The sequence below is a fragment of the Hemitrygon akajei genome, chromosome 1 (genome assembly GCF_048418815.1).
Source record: "Hemitrygon akajei chromosome 1, sHemAka1.3, whole genome shotgun sequence".
Classification (NCBI taxonomy): domain Eukaryota; kingdom Metazoa; phylum Chordata; class Chondrichthyes; order Myliobatiformes; family Dasyatidae; genus Hemitrygon; species Hemitrygon akajei.
In genome coordinates this window covers 179402449-179417833 of record NC_133124.1, presented here as the reverse complement: position 1 = coordinate 179417833, position 15385 = coordinate 179402449, and the positions used below count along the sequence as shown (strand labels likewise).

Below are 15385 nucleotides of genomic sequence, written 5' to 3'. Positions count from 1 at the left end.
CTCTGTGTCTGACCCCGGGAGTGTGTGATGGGACGGTGCGGAGGGAGGTTCACTCTGTGTCTGACTCCGGGAGTGTGTGATGGGACGGTGTGGAGGGAGCTTCACTCTGTGCCTGACCCTGGGAGTGTGTGATGGGATAGTGTGGAGGGAGTTTCATGCTGTGTCTGACCCTGGAAGTGTGTGATGGAATGGTGTGGAGGGAGTTTCACTCTGTGTCTGACCCCGGGAGTGTGTGATGGGATGGTGTGGAGGGAGCTTCACTCTGTGTCTGACCCCGGGAGTGTGTGATGGGACAGTGGGAGGGAGCTTCACTCTGTGTCTGACCCCGGGAGTGTGTGATGGGACGGTGTGGAGGGAGTTTCACTCTGTTTCTGACCCCGGGAGTGTGTGATGGGACGGTGTGGAGGGAGCTTCACTCTGTGTCTGACCCCGGGAGTGTGTGATGGGACGGTGTGGAGGGAGTTTCACTCTGTTTCTGACCCCGGGAGTGTGTGATGGGACGGTGTGGAGGGAGCTTCACTCTGTGCCTGACCCTGGGAGTGTGTGAGGGGACGGTGTGGAGGGAGCTTCACTCTGTGTCTGACCCCAGGCGTGTGTGATGGGACAGTGTGGAGGGAGCTTCACTGTGTCTGACCCCGGGAGTGTGTGATGGGATGGTGTGGAGGGAGCTTCCCTCTGTGTCTGACCCCGGGAGTGTGTGATGGGATGGTGTGGAGGGAGCTTCACTCTGTGTCTGACCCAGGTAGTGTGTGATGGGACGGTGTGGAGGGAGCTTCACTGTGTCTGACCCCGGGAGTGTGTGATGGGACGGTGTGGAAGGAGCTTCACTCTGTGTCTGACCCCGGGAGTGTGTGATGGGAAGGTGTGGAAGGAGCTTCACTCTGTCTGACCCCGGGAGTGTGTGATGGGACGGTGTGGAGGGAGTTTCACTCTGTGTCTGACCCCGGGAGTGTGTGATGGGATGGTGTGGAGGGAGCTTCACTCTGTGTCTGACCCCGGGAGTGTGTGATGGGATAGTGTGGAGGGAGTTTCATGCTGTGTCTGACCCTGGAAGTGTGGGATGGGAAGTTGTGGAGAGAGCTTCACTCTGTGTCTGACACCAGGAGTGTGTAATTTGATGGTGTGGAGGGAGCTTCACTCTGTGTCTGACCCCAGGAGTGTGTGATGGGATGGTGTGGAGGGAGCTTCACTCTGTGTCTGACCCCGGGAGTGTGTGATGGGACGGTGTGGAGGGAGGTTCACTCTGTGTCTGACCCCGGGAGTGTGTGATGGGACGGTGCGGAGGGAGGTTCACTCTGTGTCTGACTCCGGGAGTGTGTGATGGGACGGTGTGGAGGGAGCTTCACTCTGTGCCTGACCCTGGGAGTGTGTGATGGGATAGTGTGGAGGGAGTTTCATGCTGTGTCTGACCCTGGAAGTGTGTGATGGAATGGTGTGGAGGGAGTTTCACTCTGTGTCTGACCCCGGGAGTGTGTGATGGGATGGTGTGGAGGGAGCTTCACTCTGTGTCTGACCCCGGGAGTGTGTGATGGGACAGCGGGAGGGAGCTTCACTCTGTGTCTGACCCCGGGAGTGTGTGATGGGACGGTGTGGAGGGAGTTTCACTCTGTTTCTGACCCCGGGAGTGTGTGATGGGACGGTGTGGAGGGAGCTTCACTCTGTGTCTGACCCCGGGAGTGTGTGATGGGACGGTGTGGAGGGAGTTTCACTCTGTTTCTGACCCCGGGAGTGTGTGATGGGACGGTGTGGAGGGAGCTTCACTCTGTGCCTGACCCTGGGAGTGTGTGAGGGGACGGTGTGGAGGGAGCTTCACTCTGTGTCTGACCCCAGGCGTGTGTGATGGGACAGTGTGGAGGGAGCTTCACTGTGTCTGACCCCGGGAGTGTGTGATGGGATGGTGTGGAGGGAGCTTCCCTCTGTGTCTGACCCCGGGAGTGTGTGATGGGATGGTGTGGAGGGAGCTTCACTCTGTGTCTGACCCAGGTAGTGTGTGATGGGACGGTGTGGAGGGAGCTTCACTGTGTCTGACCCCGGGAGTGTGTGATGGGACGGTGTGGAAGGAGCTTCACTCTGTGTCTGACCCCGGGAGTGTGTGATGGGAAGGTGTGGAAGGAGCTTCACTCTGTCTGACCCCGGGAGTGTGTGATGGGACGGTGTGGAGGGAGTTTCACTCTGTGTCTGACCCCGGGAGTGTGTGATGGGATGGTGTGGAGGGAGCTTCACTCTGTGTCTGACCCCGGGAGTGTGTGATGGGATAGTGTGGAGGGAGTTTCATGCTGTGTCTGACCCTGGAAGTGTGGGATGGGAAGTTGTGGAGAGAGCTTCACTCTGTGTCTGACACCAGGAGTGTGTAATTTGATGGTGTGGAGGGAGCTTCACTCTGTGTCTGACCCCAGGAGTGTGTGATGGGATGGTGTGGAGGGAGCTTCACTCTGTGTCTGACCCCGGGAGTGTGTGATGGGAAGGTGTGGAGGGAGCTTCACTGTGTCTGACCCCGGGACTGTGTGATGGGAAGGTGTGGAGGGAGCTTCACTCTGTGTCTGACACCAGGAGTGTGTAATTTGATGGTGTGGAGGGAGCTTCACTCTGTGTCTGACCCCAGGAGTGTGTGATGGGATACTGTGGAGGGAGCTTCACTCTGTGTCTGATCCTGGGAGTGTGTGAGGGGACGGTGTGGAGGGAGCTTCACTCTGTGTCTGACCCCAGGCGTGTGTGATGGGACAGTGTGGAGGGAGCTTCACTGTGTCTGACCCCGGGAGTGTGTGATGGGATGGTGTGGAGGGAGCTTCCCTCTGTGTCTGACCCCGGGAGTGTGTGATGGGATGGTGTGGAGGGAGCTTCACTCTGTGTCTGACCCCGGGAGTGTGTGATGGGACGGTGTGGAGGGAGCTTCACTGTGTCTGACCCCGGGAGTGTGTGATGGGACGGTGTGGAAGGAGCTTCACTCTGTGTCTGACCCCGGGAGTGTGTGATGGGAAGGTGTGGAAGGAGCTTCACTCTGTCTGACCCCGGGAGTGTGTGATGGGACGGTGTGGAGGGAGTTTCACTCTGTGTCTGACCCCGGGAGTGTGTGATGGGATGGTGTGGAGGGAGCTTCACTCTGTGTCTGACCCCGGGAGTGTGTGATGGGATAGTGTGGAGGGAGTTTCATGCTGTGTCTGACCCTGGAAGTGTGGGATGGGAAGTTGTGGAGAGAGCTTCACTCTGTGTCTGACACCAGGAGTGTGTAATTTGATGGTGTGGAGGGAGCTTCACTCTGTGTCTGACCCCAGGAGTGTGTGATGGGATGGTGTGGAGGGAGCTTCACTCTGTGTCTGACCCCGGGAGTGTGTGATGGGACGGTGTGGAGGGAGGTTCACTCTGTGTCTGACCCCGGGAGTGTGTGATGGGACGGTGCGGAGGGAGGTTCACTCTGTGTCTGACTCCGGGAGTGTGTGATGGGACGGTGTGGAGGGAGCTTCACTCTGTGCCTGACCCTGGGAGTGTGTGATGGGATAGTGTGGAGGGAGTTTCATGCTGTGTCTGACCCTGGAAGTGTGTGATGGAATGGTGTGGAGGGAGTTTCACTCTGTGTCTGACCCCGGGAGTGTGTGATGGGATGGTGTGGAGGGAGCTTCACTCTGTGTCTGACCCCGGGAGTGTGTGATGGGACAGTGGGAGGGAGCTTCACTCTGTGTCTGACCCCGGGAGTGTGTGATGGGACGGTGTGGAGGGAGTTTCACTCTGTTTCTGACCCCGGGAGTGTGTGATGGGACGGTGTGGAGGGAGCTTCACTCTGTGTCTGACCCCGGGAGTGTGTGATGGGACGGTGTGGAGGGAGTTTCACTCTGTTTCTGACCCCGGGAGTGTGTGATGGGACGGTGTGGAGGGAGCTTCACTCTGTGCCTGACCCTGGGAGTGTGTGAGGGGACGGTGTGGAGGGAGCTTCACTCTGTGTCTGACCCCAGGCGTGTGTGATGGGACAGTGTGGAGGGAGCTTCACTGTGTCTGACCCCGGGAGTGTGTGATGGGATGGTGTGGAGGGAGCTTCCCTCTGTGTCTGACCCCGGGAGTGTGTGATGGGATGGTGTGGAGGGAGCTTCACTCTGTGTCTGACCCAGGTAGTGTGTGATGGGACGGTGTGGAGGGAGCTTCACTGTGTCTGACCCCGGGAGTGTGTGATGGGACGGTGTGGAAGGAGCTTCACTCTGTGTCTGACCCCGGGAGTGTGTGATGGGAAGGTGTGGAAGGAGCTTCACTCTGTCTGACCCCGGGAGTGTGTGATGGGACGGTGTGGAGGGAGTTTCACTCTGTGTCTGACCCCGGGAGTGTGTGATGGGATGGTGTGGAGGGAGCTTCACTCTGTGTCTGACCCCGGGGAGTGTGTGATGGGATAGTGTGGAGGGAGTTTCATGCTGTGTCTGACCCTGGAAGTGTGGGATGGGAAGTTGTGGAGAGAGCTTCACTCTGTGTCTGACACCAGGAGTGTGTAATTTGATGGTGTGGAGGGAGCTTCACTCTGTGTCTGACCCCAGGAGTGTGTGATGGGATGGTGTGGAGGGAGCTTCACTCTGTGTCTGACCCCGGGAGTGTGTGATGGGACGGTGTGGAGGGAGGTTCACTCTGTGTCTGACCCCGGGAGTGTGTGATGGGACGGTGCGGAGGGAGGTTCACTCTGTGTCTGACTCCGGGAGTGTGTGATGGGACGGTGTGGAGGGAGCTTCACTCTGTTGCCTGACCCTGGGAGTGTGTGATGGGATAGTGTGGAGGGAGTTTCATGCTGTGTCTGACCCTGGAAGTGTGTGATGGAATGGTGTGGAGGGAGTTTCACTCTGTGTCTGACCCCGGGAGTGTGTGATGGGATGGTGTGGAGGGAGCTTCACTCTGTGTCTGACCCCGGGAGTGTGTGATGGGACAGCGGGAGGGAGCTTCACTCTGTGTCTGACCCCGGGAGTGTGTGATGGGACGGTGTGGAGGGAGTTTCACTCTGTTTCTGACCCCGGGAGTGTGTGATGGACGGTGTGGAGGGAGCTTCACTCTGTGTCTGACCCCGGGAGTGTGTGATGGGGACGGTGTGGAGGGAGTTTCACTCTGTTTCTGACCCCGGGAGTGTGTGATGGGACGGTGTGGAGGGAGCTTCACTCTGTGCCTGACCCTGGGAGTGTGTGAGGGGGACGGTGTGGAGGGAGCTTCACTCTGTGTCTGACCCCAGGCGTGTGTGATGGGACAGTGTGGAGGGAGCTTCACTGTGTCTGACCCCGGGAGTGTGTGATGGGATGGTGTGGAGGAGCTTCCCTCTGTGTCTGACCCCGGGAGTGTGTGATGGGATGGTGTGGAGGAGCTTCACTCTGTGTCTGACCCAGGTAGTGTGTGATGGGACGGTGTGGAGGGAGCTTCACTGTGTCTGACCCCGGGAGTGTGTGATGGGACGGTGTGGAAGGAGCTTCACTCTGTGTCTGACCCCCGGGAGTGTGTGATGGGAAGGTGTGGAAGGAGCTTCACTCTGTCTGACCCCGGAGTGTGTGATGGGACGGTGTGGAGGGAGTTTCACTCTGTGTCTGACCCCGGGAGTGTGTGATGGGATGGTGTGGAGGGAGCTTCACTCTGTGTCTGACCCCGGGAGTGTGTGATGGGATAGTGTGGGAGGGAGTTTCATGCTGTGTCTGACCCTGGAAGTGTGGGATGGGAAGTTGTGGAGAGAGCTTCACTCTGTGTCTGACACCAGGAGTGTGTAATTTGATGGTGTGGAGGGAGCTTCACTCTGTGTCTGACCCCAGGAGTGTGTGATGGGATGGTGTGGAGGGAGCTTCACTCTGTGTCTGACCCCGGGAGTGTGTGATGGGACGGTGTGGAGGGAGGTTCACTCTGTGTCTGACCCCGGGAGTGTGTGATGGGACGGTGCGGAGGGAGGTTCACTCTGTGTCTGACTCCGGGAGTGTGTGATGGGACGGTGTGGAGGGAGCTTCACTCTGTGCCTGACCCTGGGAGTGTGTGATGGGATAGTGTGGAGGGAGTTTCATGCTGTGTCTGACCCTGGAAGTGTGTGATGGAATGGTGTGGAGGGAGTTTCACTCTGTGTCTGACCCCGGGAGTGTGTGATGGGACGGTGTGGAGGGAGTTTCACTCTGTGTCTGACCCCGGGAGTGTGTGATGGGACGGTGTGGAGGGAGTTCACTCTGTGTCTGACCCCCGGAGTGTGTGATGGGATGGTGTGGAGGGAGCTTCACTCTGTGTCTGACCCCGGGAGTGTGTGATGGGACAGTGGGAGGGAGCTTCACTCTGTGTCTGACCCCGGGAGTGTGTGATGGGACGGTGTGGAGGGAGTTTCACTCTGTTTCTGACCCCGGGAGTGTGTGATGGGACGGTGTGGAGGGAGCTTCACTCTGTGTCTGACCCCGGGAGTGTGTGATGGGACGGTGTGGAGGGAGATTCACTCTGTGTCTGACCCCCGGGAGTGTGTGATGGGACGGTGTGGAGGGAGATTCACTCTGTGTCTGACCCTGGGACGGTGTGGAGGGAGCTTCACTCTGCGTCTGACCCCGGGAGTGTGTGATGGGACGGTGTGGAGGGGGTTTCACTCTGCGTCCTGAACCCCGGGGTGTGTGATGGGACGGTGTGGAGGGGGATTCACTCTGCGTCTGACCCCGGGAGTGTGTGATGGGACGGTGTGGAGGGGGATTCACTCTGAGTCTGACCCCGGGAGTGTGTGATGGGACGGTGTGGAGGGAGCTTCACTCTGCGTCTGACCCCGGGAGTGTGTGATGGGACGGTGTGGAGGGAGATTCACTCTGTGTCTGACCCCGGGAGTGTGTGATGGGACGGTGTGGAGGGAGCTTCACTCTGTGCCTCAGTCTTTTCTTCTGCTTTCTAACAGGGAATGAGCAGATACCCTTGTGCTTGCTGTACCACAAAGATTTGGAGACGCAGTCTGCCACACTGCAGCCCCTGGGCACTCGTAGTGGAGGCCAGCACCTACACTTGTAGTGAATGTAACTGCCCCTTCCCCCAGCCCCACAGCATTGAAACACCACTTAAAGTCACATACGGGTAAGAAATATTCTCTTTCAGAAAAATACTCTGTGGCCTCTTTATTAGGTGCACCTGTAACACCTGCTTGTTAATGAAAATATCTAATCATCCAATCACGTGGCAGCAACTCCATGCCTGAAAACATGCCCATTTGGTCAAGAGGTTCAGTTGTTGTTCAGACTGAACATCTGAATGTGATCTTTGACCGTGGAATGACTGTGGCTTGAGTATTTCAGAAACTGCTGATCTCCTAGGGGTTTCCATGCATAACAGAGAATGGTGCAACAGTGGTGTGCAGGAAAGCTCCACCCGTCAAACCTTCAGCTGGACGGGCTACAGCAGTGGATGACCACACATACACACTCAGTGACCACTTTATTAGGTACAGGAGGTAACTAATAAAGTGACCTCTGAGACTGTACTTCATCACAAAACAGTAAGTTGTTGGTTATCCAGAATTTTCACCTGACTTTGCAAAGGTTATGGAGACATGAGAGGAGGCAGAAGGTGCAACCTGGAGACCAAGCAAGGAACTCAGCATGTTGGGCAGCCTCCGTGGGAAGTTCTGTTTTTAGCCCTTCATAGATGGTGCCAGAGCTGCTGAGTTCCTCGGCATTTTGTGCGTGTTTTTCACACGTACATGCTTTGCCACTCGGACAGCTCATTTCATTACAACGTGATACAAAGGGGAGAACACCCACCTACCCTCCCTCTTACCCATCACCTGCCGGCTTATTCTCCTCCTCTCCCCCCACCTTTTTTTCTAGCTTCTGACCCCCTGCTTCACATGCCTGTCAAAGAGCCATGACCCGAAACGTTGATTCTTTGTTTCCTTTCCGTAGATGCTGCCTGACTTGCTGAGTTTCCTCCAGCATTGTGTGTGTGTGGGGTGGGGGGAGGGGTACAGGAAGGATGTGGAGGCTGCAGAAGATGTTCACTTGGATTAGAGGGTATGGCCTATAAGGAGTGGTCGGACAAATTTGTGATGTTTATTTCCAGAGGCTGAGGGGAGAACTGATAGGATTTTGTGAGGAAGAGATAGAGTAGACAACTGGTATCCCACTTCACTAGGTTTGTAATGTCAAAAACCAGAGGGCACAGGCGTACGGAGAGAAGGGGAAAGTCAAAGGAGATGTTCAGGGAGGAGTTTTTTACATAGAGATTGGTGGGTGCCTGGAATGTGCTGCCAGGGGTGATGGTGGAGGGCAGATCCCACAGAGGTGTTTCAGAGATAGACACATGGATAGACAGTGGACACTGTGCAGGCAGAAGGGGACTAGTTTGATATGTCATTGTGTTCAGCACAGTGAATTAAATTGCAAACACGTACCGAGGTAGAACAAAAAAGATTTGTTTAGCAAGCTGTCTGTGTAGATCCTTTGAGATAGTATGAGGGAAAAGCAATTAACAGAAAATGTTTTAACTATGTGACTTATGCTACCACCCAGTGCAGCAGCAGTAACGGTAATAATGTTATGTGTTCAACTTTGTCCATTTATACACTTTGTCAACTTGTACATCTATAGAACACCTTTTTTTATTTGCTAATATTACTTTGTGTTAATGTGTTGGCGTGTAGCCAAGTAGCTTTAAGGCATTCGTCTAGTTATCTGAAGGTCGGTAGGTCGAGCCTTGGCTAAGGCTGCGTGTGAGTCCTTGAGCAAGGCACTTAAACCACACATTGCTCTGTGACGACACCGGTGCCAAGCCTAATGCCCTTCCCTTGGACAACATTGGTGGCATGGTCTTCCATAAAAAAAACCATGTGTTGGAGGCCAACACATGTGTTAATGTACTGTGTCATGCTCCTTGGTCCCAGAGGAATGTTGTTTTGTTTACAGTATAATGTGTATGGTTGAGTGACAATAAAGTTGAACTTGAAATTCCTATCCTCCAGTGGACTGTGGCTCAAAAGTTAATCAAATAAGCAATTCAATAAATTTTCTTCCAGAACTTGCATGTGAAGAGTCAGTTCTACTTCATTCCAAAGATCCAAGTTCTGGTTCAAGTTTAATTGTCATTCAATTCTACACAGCTAAACGAAATACTGTTCCTCTGGGGTCAAGGTGCACAACACAGCGCATATGGTCTCACAGCACAGTGGTCACCCAGTGCGCGTACGGTCACACACAGTGACACAGTACGTATGGTCACATGCATTCACACACAGCACGTACAGTCACAAATAGAATTAGCACAAGTCCCTGAGTGGCATGGCCTGAAGGTGACAGGTTTGACATTAACTGCAAGATGCATGTTTATGTATGGACAGTATAATGTCACTGGCAAAATTGTAATAAAATTAGCAGTCATGTAAATGTATGAAATAGCACCAATATACCATAAGACCGTAGACCATACGATGTAGGGGCAAAATTCAGCCCATTGAGCCTGCTCCATCATTCCATCATGACTGTTCCCGGATCCCACTCAACCCCAGTAATAAACAAAAAGTGACCAGTGCAGGGTGAGAGTGTGCCTATGAGTTGGGGCGTCAGGCTGGGTGGGGGGTTGGGGGGGCTGCAGGGCATTCTGACCGGGTGTATACGTGTGAGCTGGTTGGCAGCAGAGTGTCAATAAGTCTAACTTAGGGCAGTACAGTTGCAGGCTGATTAATAGCAATAAAGTTTTGTTGTAAAGTTGGCATATTGACAAGAGCACAGTCATTGATTTGACTTACTTTGTTGTATTTTACAGTGATAGAGTTTTGCCTTAAAATACATAAATGTATTATAACAGCAAGATGGTTCAGAAGGAGAGAAGGGGAAGAAATCTCATTGAAACCTCCCACATATTGGACAGAGCAGAAATGGAGAGAACATTTCGTGTAGTGGGAGAGACTGGGATCTGAGCGTACTGCCTCAGAATATAAGGAAGTCCATCTCAGAACTGAGATGAGGGGGAATTTCTTTAGCCAGAAGGTGGTGAATCCGTGGAATTCAATGCCTCAGAGGGAGGGTGGAGCAAGTCAATGGGTGTGTTAAAGGCAGAAATTGATGGGTTAATTATTGAATGATGGAGCATACTTGATGGGCCAAATGTCCCCCAATTCTGCTCCTGTGTTTTATGGAGACACAAGGCAGTGCAGATGCTTGAATCTGGAGCAACGCACAAAGTTCTTGAGGAACACAGTGGGTCAGGCATCCTCTGTGAACAATTGACATTTCGGATGAGATCCTTCATGGGTCTGGAGAGAGAGAGTCAGTGTAAAAAGATGGAGAAATGGGTGAAGCAAGAGCTGGCAGGGGAGGGCTGGATCCCACAGTAGAGTAAGTTAAAGCAGAGTTGATTGTCATATACAAGTCCTTGTACGTACAGGTGCAGTGAGAAACTTACTTGCAGTAGCAACACAGGCCAGAACGCCGGAAAAGCAGAATTCACAAGAAAATAACTTTTATAAGAAACAACACGATTAGAACAAAGAAATAGCCAATTGTAATGCGAAAGGGTTATGTTGTCAGCTTCTTTCCCAACACAGCGGGAAACGTCGACAGTGTTCTTCACCCTCTATATGCTCCCCTCTCATCCTCTCCGCTCTCTACTCTCTCCCCCCGCAACCTCCCCCTCCACCCTCTCCCCCCCAACCTTTCCCATCTCCCAACCCCACCCCCTCCTCCTCCCCTCCCCTCTCCACCCTCTCCACCTCTCCCTCCTCACCCTCCCCTCTCCCCTCTCCACCTCTCCCATCCCTCCACCCTCACCCTCTCTCCCCTCCACCCTCACCCTCTCTCCCTTCCACCCTCACCCTCTCCCCCTCACCACCCTCTCCCCTCTTCTCCTCTCCCCCCTCCTCACCCTCTCACCACCCCTTCCCCTCTCCCCCTCCCCTCCCCCTCACCCTCTCCCCCCTCACCCTCTCCACCCTCTCCCCTCTCCCACCCCTCCCCTTCCCCGTCCCACCCTCTCCCCCCTCTCACCCTCTCCACTCTCCACCTCTCCACTCTCCCCTTCCCCCTCCCACCCCTCTCCGCCTCTCCCTCTCCCCTCTCCACCCTCTCCCCCCTCCCCATCTCCCCCCTTCTCCCTCCTCCCTTCCCCCAACCTCTTCCCCCCCTCCCCACTCCTTCCCTCCATATACTACCCTGACATTCAGTCTGTTGCAGGTATTCACAATGGAATGAAGAAATAGAACAGAATCAATGAAAAACTACACACACAGACTGACAACCAGTGTGCAAACATTGAGAAATAGTGCAGATACAGTAATAATAATAGATCATTTTCACTAGTCAATAATAAACAAATAATACTGAGAGACTCTCGCCTCACTCTCTCCCTCAGGAGACCCTCCACAGCTGTGCACCTGCTGCCCCCATCGGTTCCACCACGGGGAGGCGCCCGGCGGAAATCGGCGGTCTCAGCAGAGCGAGAAACCCTTCCGGTGCGGCCATTGCCACAAGCGGTTCAGCCTAAAGCACCAGCTGGAGACGCACCTCAGGATCCACACCGGTGAGGAGGGGTGGACAGAGGGGAAGGGGCAGCTGCTCTTTTATATGCTGCACGGGTACCTGGACCCTAGGTTCAGTGGGTGAGATTTATTCACTGTGGGGAGGAGGGTGTCCTTGTGCTGTCCGCCCAGGTTCAGTGGGTGAGATTTATCCCGTTGTGGGGAGGAGGGTGTCCTTGTGCTGTCCGCCCAGGTACAGTAGGTGAGATTTATCCCGTTGTGGGGAGGAGGTTGTCCTTGTGCTGTCTGCCCAGGTACAGTGGGTGAGATTTATCCCATTGTGGGGAGGGTGGTGTCCTTGTGCTGTCCACCCAGGTACAGTAGGTGAGATTTATCCCGTTGTGGGGAGGGTAGTGTCCTTGTGCTGTCCACCCAGGTACAGTAGGTGTGATTTATCCCGTTGTGGGGAGGAGAGTGTCCTTGTGCTGTCCACCCAGGTACAGTAGGTGAGATTTATCCCGTTGTGGGGAGGAGAGTGTCCTTGTGCTGTCCACCCAGGTACAGTAGGTGAGATTTATCCCGTTGTGGGGAGGGTGGTGTCCTTGTGCTGTCCACCCAGGTACAGTAGGTGTGATTTATCCCGTTGTGGGGAGAAGAGTGTCCTTGTGCTGTCCACCCAGGTACAGTAGGTGAGATTTATCCCGTTGTGGGGAGGGTGGTGTCCTTGTGCTGTCCACCCAGGTACAGTGGGTGAGATTTATCCCTTTCTGGGGAGGAGGGTGTCCTTGTGCTGTCCGCCCAGGTACAGTGGGTGAGATTTATCCCGTTGTGGGGAGGAGGGTGGTGTCCTTGTGCTGTCCACCCAGGTAGAGTGGGTGAGATTTATCCCGTTGTGGGGAGGGTGGTGTCCTTGTGCTCTCCGCCCAGGTACAGTGGGTGAGATTTATCCCGTTGTGGGGAGGGTGGTGTCCTTGTGCAGTCCGTCCAGGTACAGTAGGTGAGATTTATCCCGTTGTGGGGAGGGTGGTGTCCTTGTGCTGTCCACCCAGGTACAGTGGCTGAGATTTATCCCGTTGTGGGGAGGAGGTTGTCCTTGTGCTGTCCGCCCAGGTACAGTGGGAGAGATTTATCCACTGTGGGGAGGAGGGTGTCCTTGTGCTGTCCGCCCAGGTACAGTGGGAGAGATTTATCCACTGTGGGGAGGAGAGTGTCCTTGTGCTGTCCACCCAGGTACAGTGGGTGAGATTTATCCCGTTGTGGGGAGGGTGGTGTCCTTGTGCTGTCCACCCAGGTACAGTAGGTGTGATTTATCCCGTTGTGGGGAGGAGGTTGTCCTTGTGCTGTCCGCCCAGGTACAGTGGGAGAGATTTATCCACTGTGGGGAGGAGAGTGTCCTTGTGCTGTCCACCCAGGTACAGTGGGTGAGATTTATCCCGTTGTGGGGAGGGTGGTGTCCTTGTGCTGTCCGCCCAGGTACAGTGGGTGAGATTTATCCTGTTGTGGGGAGGAGAGTGTCCTTGTGCTGTCCGTCCAGGTACAGTTGGTGAGATTTATCCCGTTGTGGGGAGGAGAGTGTCCTTGTGCTGACCACCCAGGTACAGTGGGTGAGATTTATCCCGTTGTGGGGAGGAGAGTGTCCTTGTGCTGTCCGTCCAGGTACAGTAGGTGAGATTTATCGCGTTGTGGGGAGGAGAGTGTCCTTGTGCTGTCCGTCCAGGTACAGTTGGTGAGATTTATCCCGTTGTGGGGAGGAGAGTGTCCTTGTGCTGTCCGTCCAGGTACAGTTGGTGAGATTTATCCCGTTGTGGGGAGGAGAGTGTCCTTGTGCTGACCGCCCAGGTACAGTGGGTGAGATTTATCCCGTTGTGGGGAGGAGGGTGTCCTTGTGCTGTCCGCCCAGGTACAGTGGGTGAGATTTATCCCGTTGTGGGGAGGAGGGTGTCCTTGTGCTGTCCGCCCAGGTACAGTGGGTGAGATTTATCCCGTTGTGGGGAGGAGGGTGTCCTTGTGCTGTCCGCCCAGGTACAGTGGGTGAGATTTATCCCGTTGTGGGGAGGAGGGTGTCCTTGTGCTGTCCGCCCAGGTACAGTGGGTGAGATTTATCCCGTTGTGGGGAGGAGGGTGTCCTTGTGCTGTCCGCCCAGGTACAGTGGGTGAGATTTATCCCGTTGTGGGGAGGAGAGTGTCCTTGTGCTGTCCGTCCAGGTACAGTTGGTGAGATTTATCCCGTTGTGGGGAGGAGAGTGTCCTTGTGCTGACCACCCAGGTACAGTGGGTGAGATTTATCCTGTTGTGGGGAGGAGAGTGTCCTTGTGCTGTCCGTCCAGGTACAGTTGGTGAGATTTATCCCGTTGTGGGGAGGAGAGTGTCCTTGTGCTGACCACCCAGGTACAGTGGGTGAGATTTATCCCGTTGTGGGGAGGGGGGTGTCCTTGTGCTGTCCGCCCAGGTACAGTGGGTGAGATTTATCCCGTTGTGGGGAGGAGGGTGTCCTTGTGCTGTCCGCCCAGGTACAGTGGGTGAGATTTATCCCGTTGTGGGGAGGAGGGTGTCCTTGTGCTGTCCGCCCAGGTACAGTGGGTGAGATTTATCCCGTTGTGGGGAGGAGGGTGTCCTTGTGCTGTCCGCCCAGGTACAGTGGGTGAGATTTATCCCGTTGTGGGGAGCAGGTTGTCCTTGTGCTGTCCGCCCAGGTACAGTGGGTGAGATTTATCCTGTTGTGGGGAGGAGAGTGTCCTTGTGCTGTCCGTCCAGGTACAGTGGGTGAGATTTATCCTGTTGTGGGGAGGAGAGTGTCCTTGTGCTGTCCGTCCAGGTACAGTGGGGTGAGATTTATCCCGTTGTGGGGAGGAGGGTGTCCTTGTGCTGTCCGCCCAGGTACAGTGGGTGAGATTTATCCCTTTCTGGGGAGGAGGGTGTCCTTGTGCTGTCCACCCAGGTACAGTGGGTGAGATTTATCCCTTTCTGGGGAGGAGGGTGTCCTTGTGCTGTCCGCCCAGGTACAGTGGGTGAGATTTATCCCGTTGTGGGGAGGAGGGTGTACTTGTGCTGTCTGCCCAGGTACAATGGGTGAGATTTATCCCGTTCTGGGGAGGAGAGTGTCCTTGTGCTCTCCGCCCAGGTACAGTGGGTGAGATTTATCCCGTTGTGGGGAGGAGGGTGTCCTTGTGCTGTCCGTCCAGGTACAGTAGGTGAGATTTATCCCGTTGTGGGGAGGAGGGTGTCCTTGTGCTGTCCACCCAGGTACAGTGGGTGAGATTTATCCCTTTCTGGGGAGGAGGGTGTCCTTGTGCTGTCCGCCCAGGTACAGTGGGTGAGATTTATCCTGTTGTGGGGAGGGTGGTGTCCTTGTGCTGTCCGTCCAGGTACAGTGGGTGAGATTTATCCCGTTGTGGGGAGGAGGGTGTCCTTGTGCTGTCCGCTCAGGTACAGTAGGTGAGATTTATCCCGTTGTGGGGAGGAGAGTGTCCTTGTGCTGTCCGCTCAGGTACAGTAGGTGAGATTTATCCCGTTGTGGGGAGGAGAGTGTCCTTGTGCTGTCCGTCCAGGTACAGTGGGTGAGATTTATCCCGTTGTGGGGAGGAGGGTGGTGTCCTTGTGCTGTCCGCCCAGGTACAGTGGGTGAGATTTATCCTGTTGTGGGGAGGAGGGTGTCCTTGTGCTGTCCGTCCAGGTACAGTGGGTGAGATTTATCCCGTTGTGGGGAGGAGGGTGTCCTTGTGCTGTCCGTCCAGGTACAGTGGGTGAGATTTATCCCGTTGTGGGGAGGAGGGTGGTGTCCTTGTGCTGTCCGCCCAGGTACAGTGGGTGAGATTTATCCCGTTGTGGGGAGGAGGGTGTCCTTGTGCTGTCCGCCCAGGTACAGTGGGTGAGATTTATCCCGTTGTGGGGAGGAGGGTGTCCTTGTGCTGTCTGCCCAGGTACAGTGGGTGTGATTTATCCCATTGTGGGGAGGTTGGTGTCCTTGTGCTGTCTGCCCAGGTACAGTGG

General features: G+C 55.1%; 1 protein-coding gene across 1 annotated transcript in view; it reads left to right on the top strand.

Annotated features, from left to right (window-relative positions):
• The window catches only part of zbtb32 (zinc finger and BTB domain containing 32), a 76834-nt gene that overhangs the window by 44290 nt on the left and 17159 nt on the right, over positions 1-15385 (top strand). Inside the window, exon 5 of the mRNA XM_073055488.1 lies at positions 11290-11457. Within this exon, the coding sequence (XP_072911589.1) occupies positions 11290-11457 (168 nt within the window). The remainder of the gene's footprint in view (positions 1-11289; positions 11458-15385) is intronic.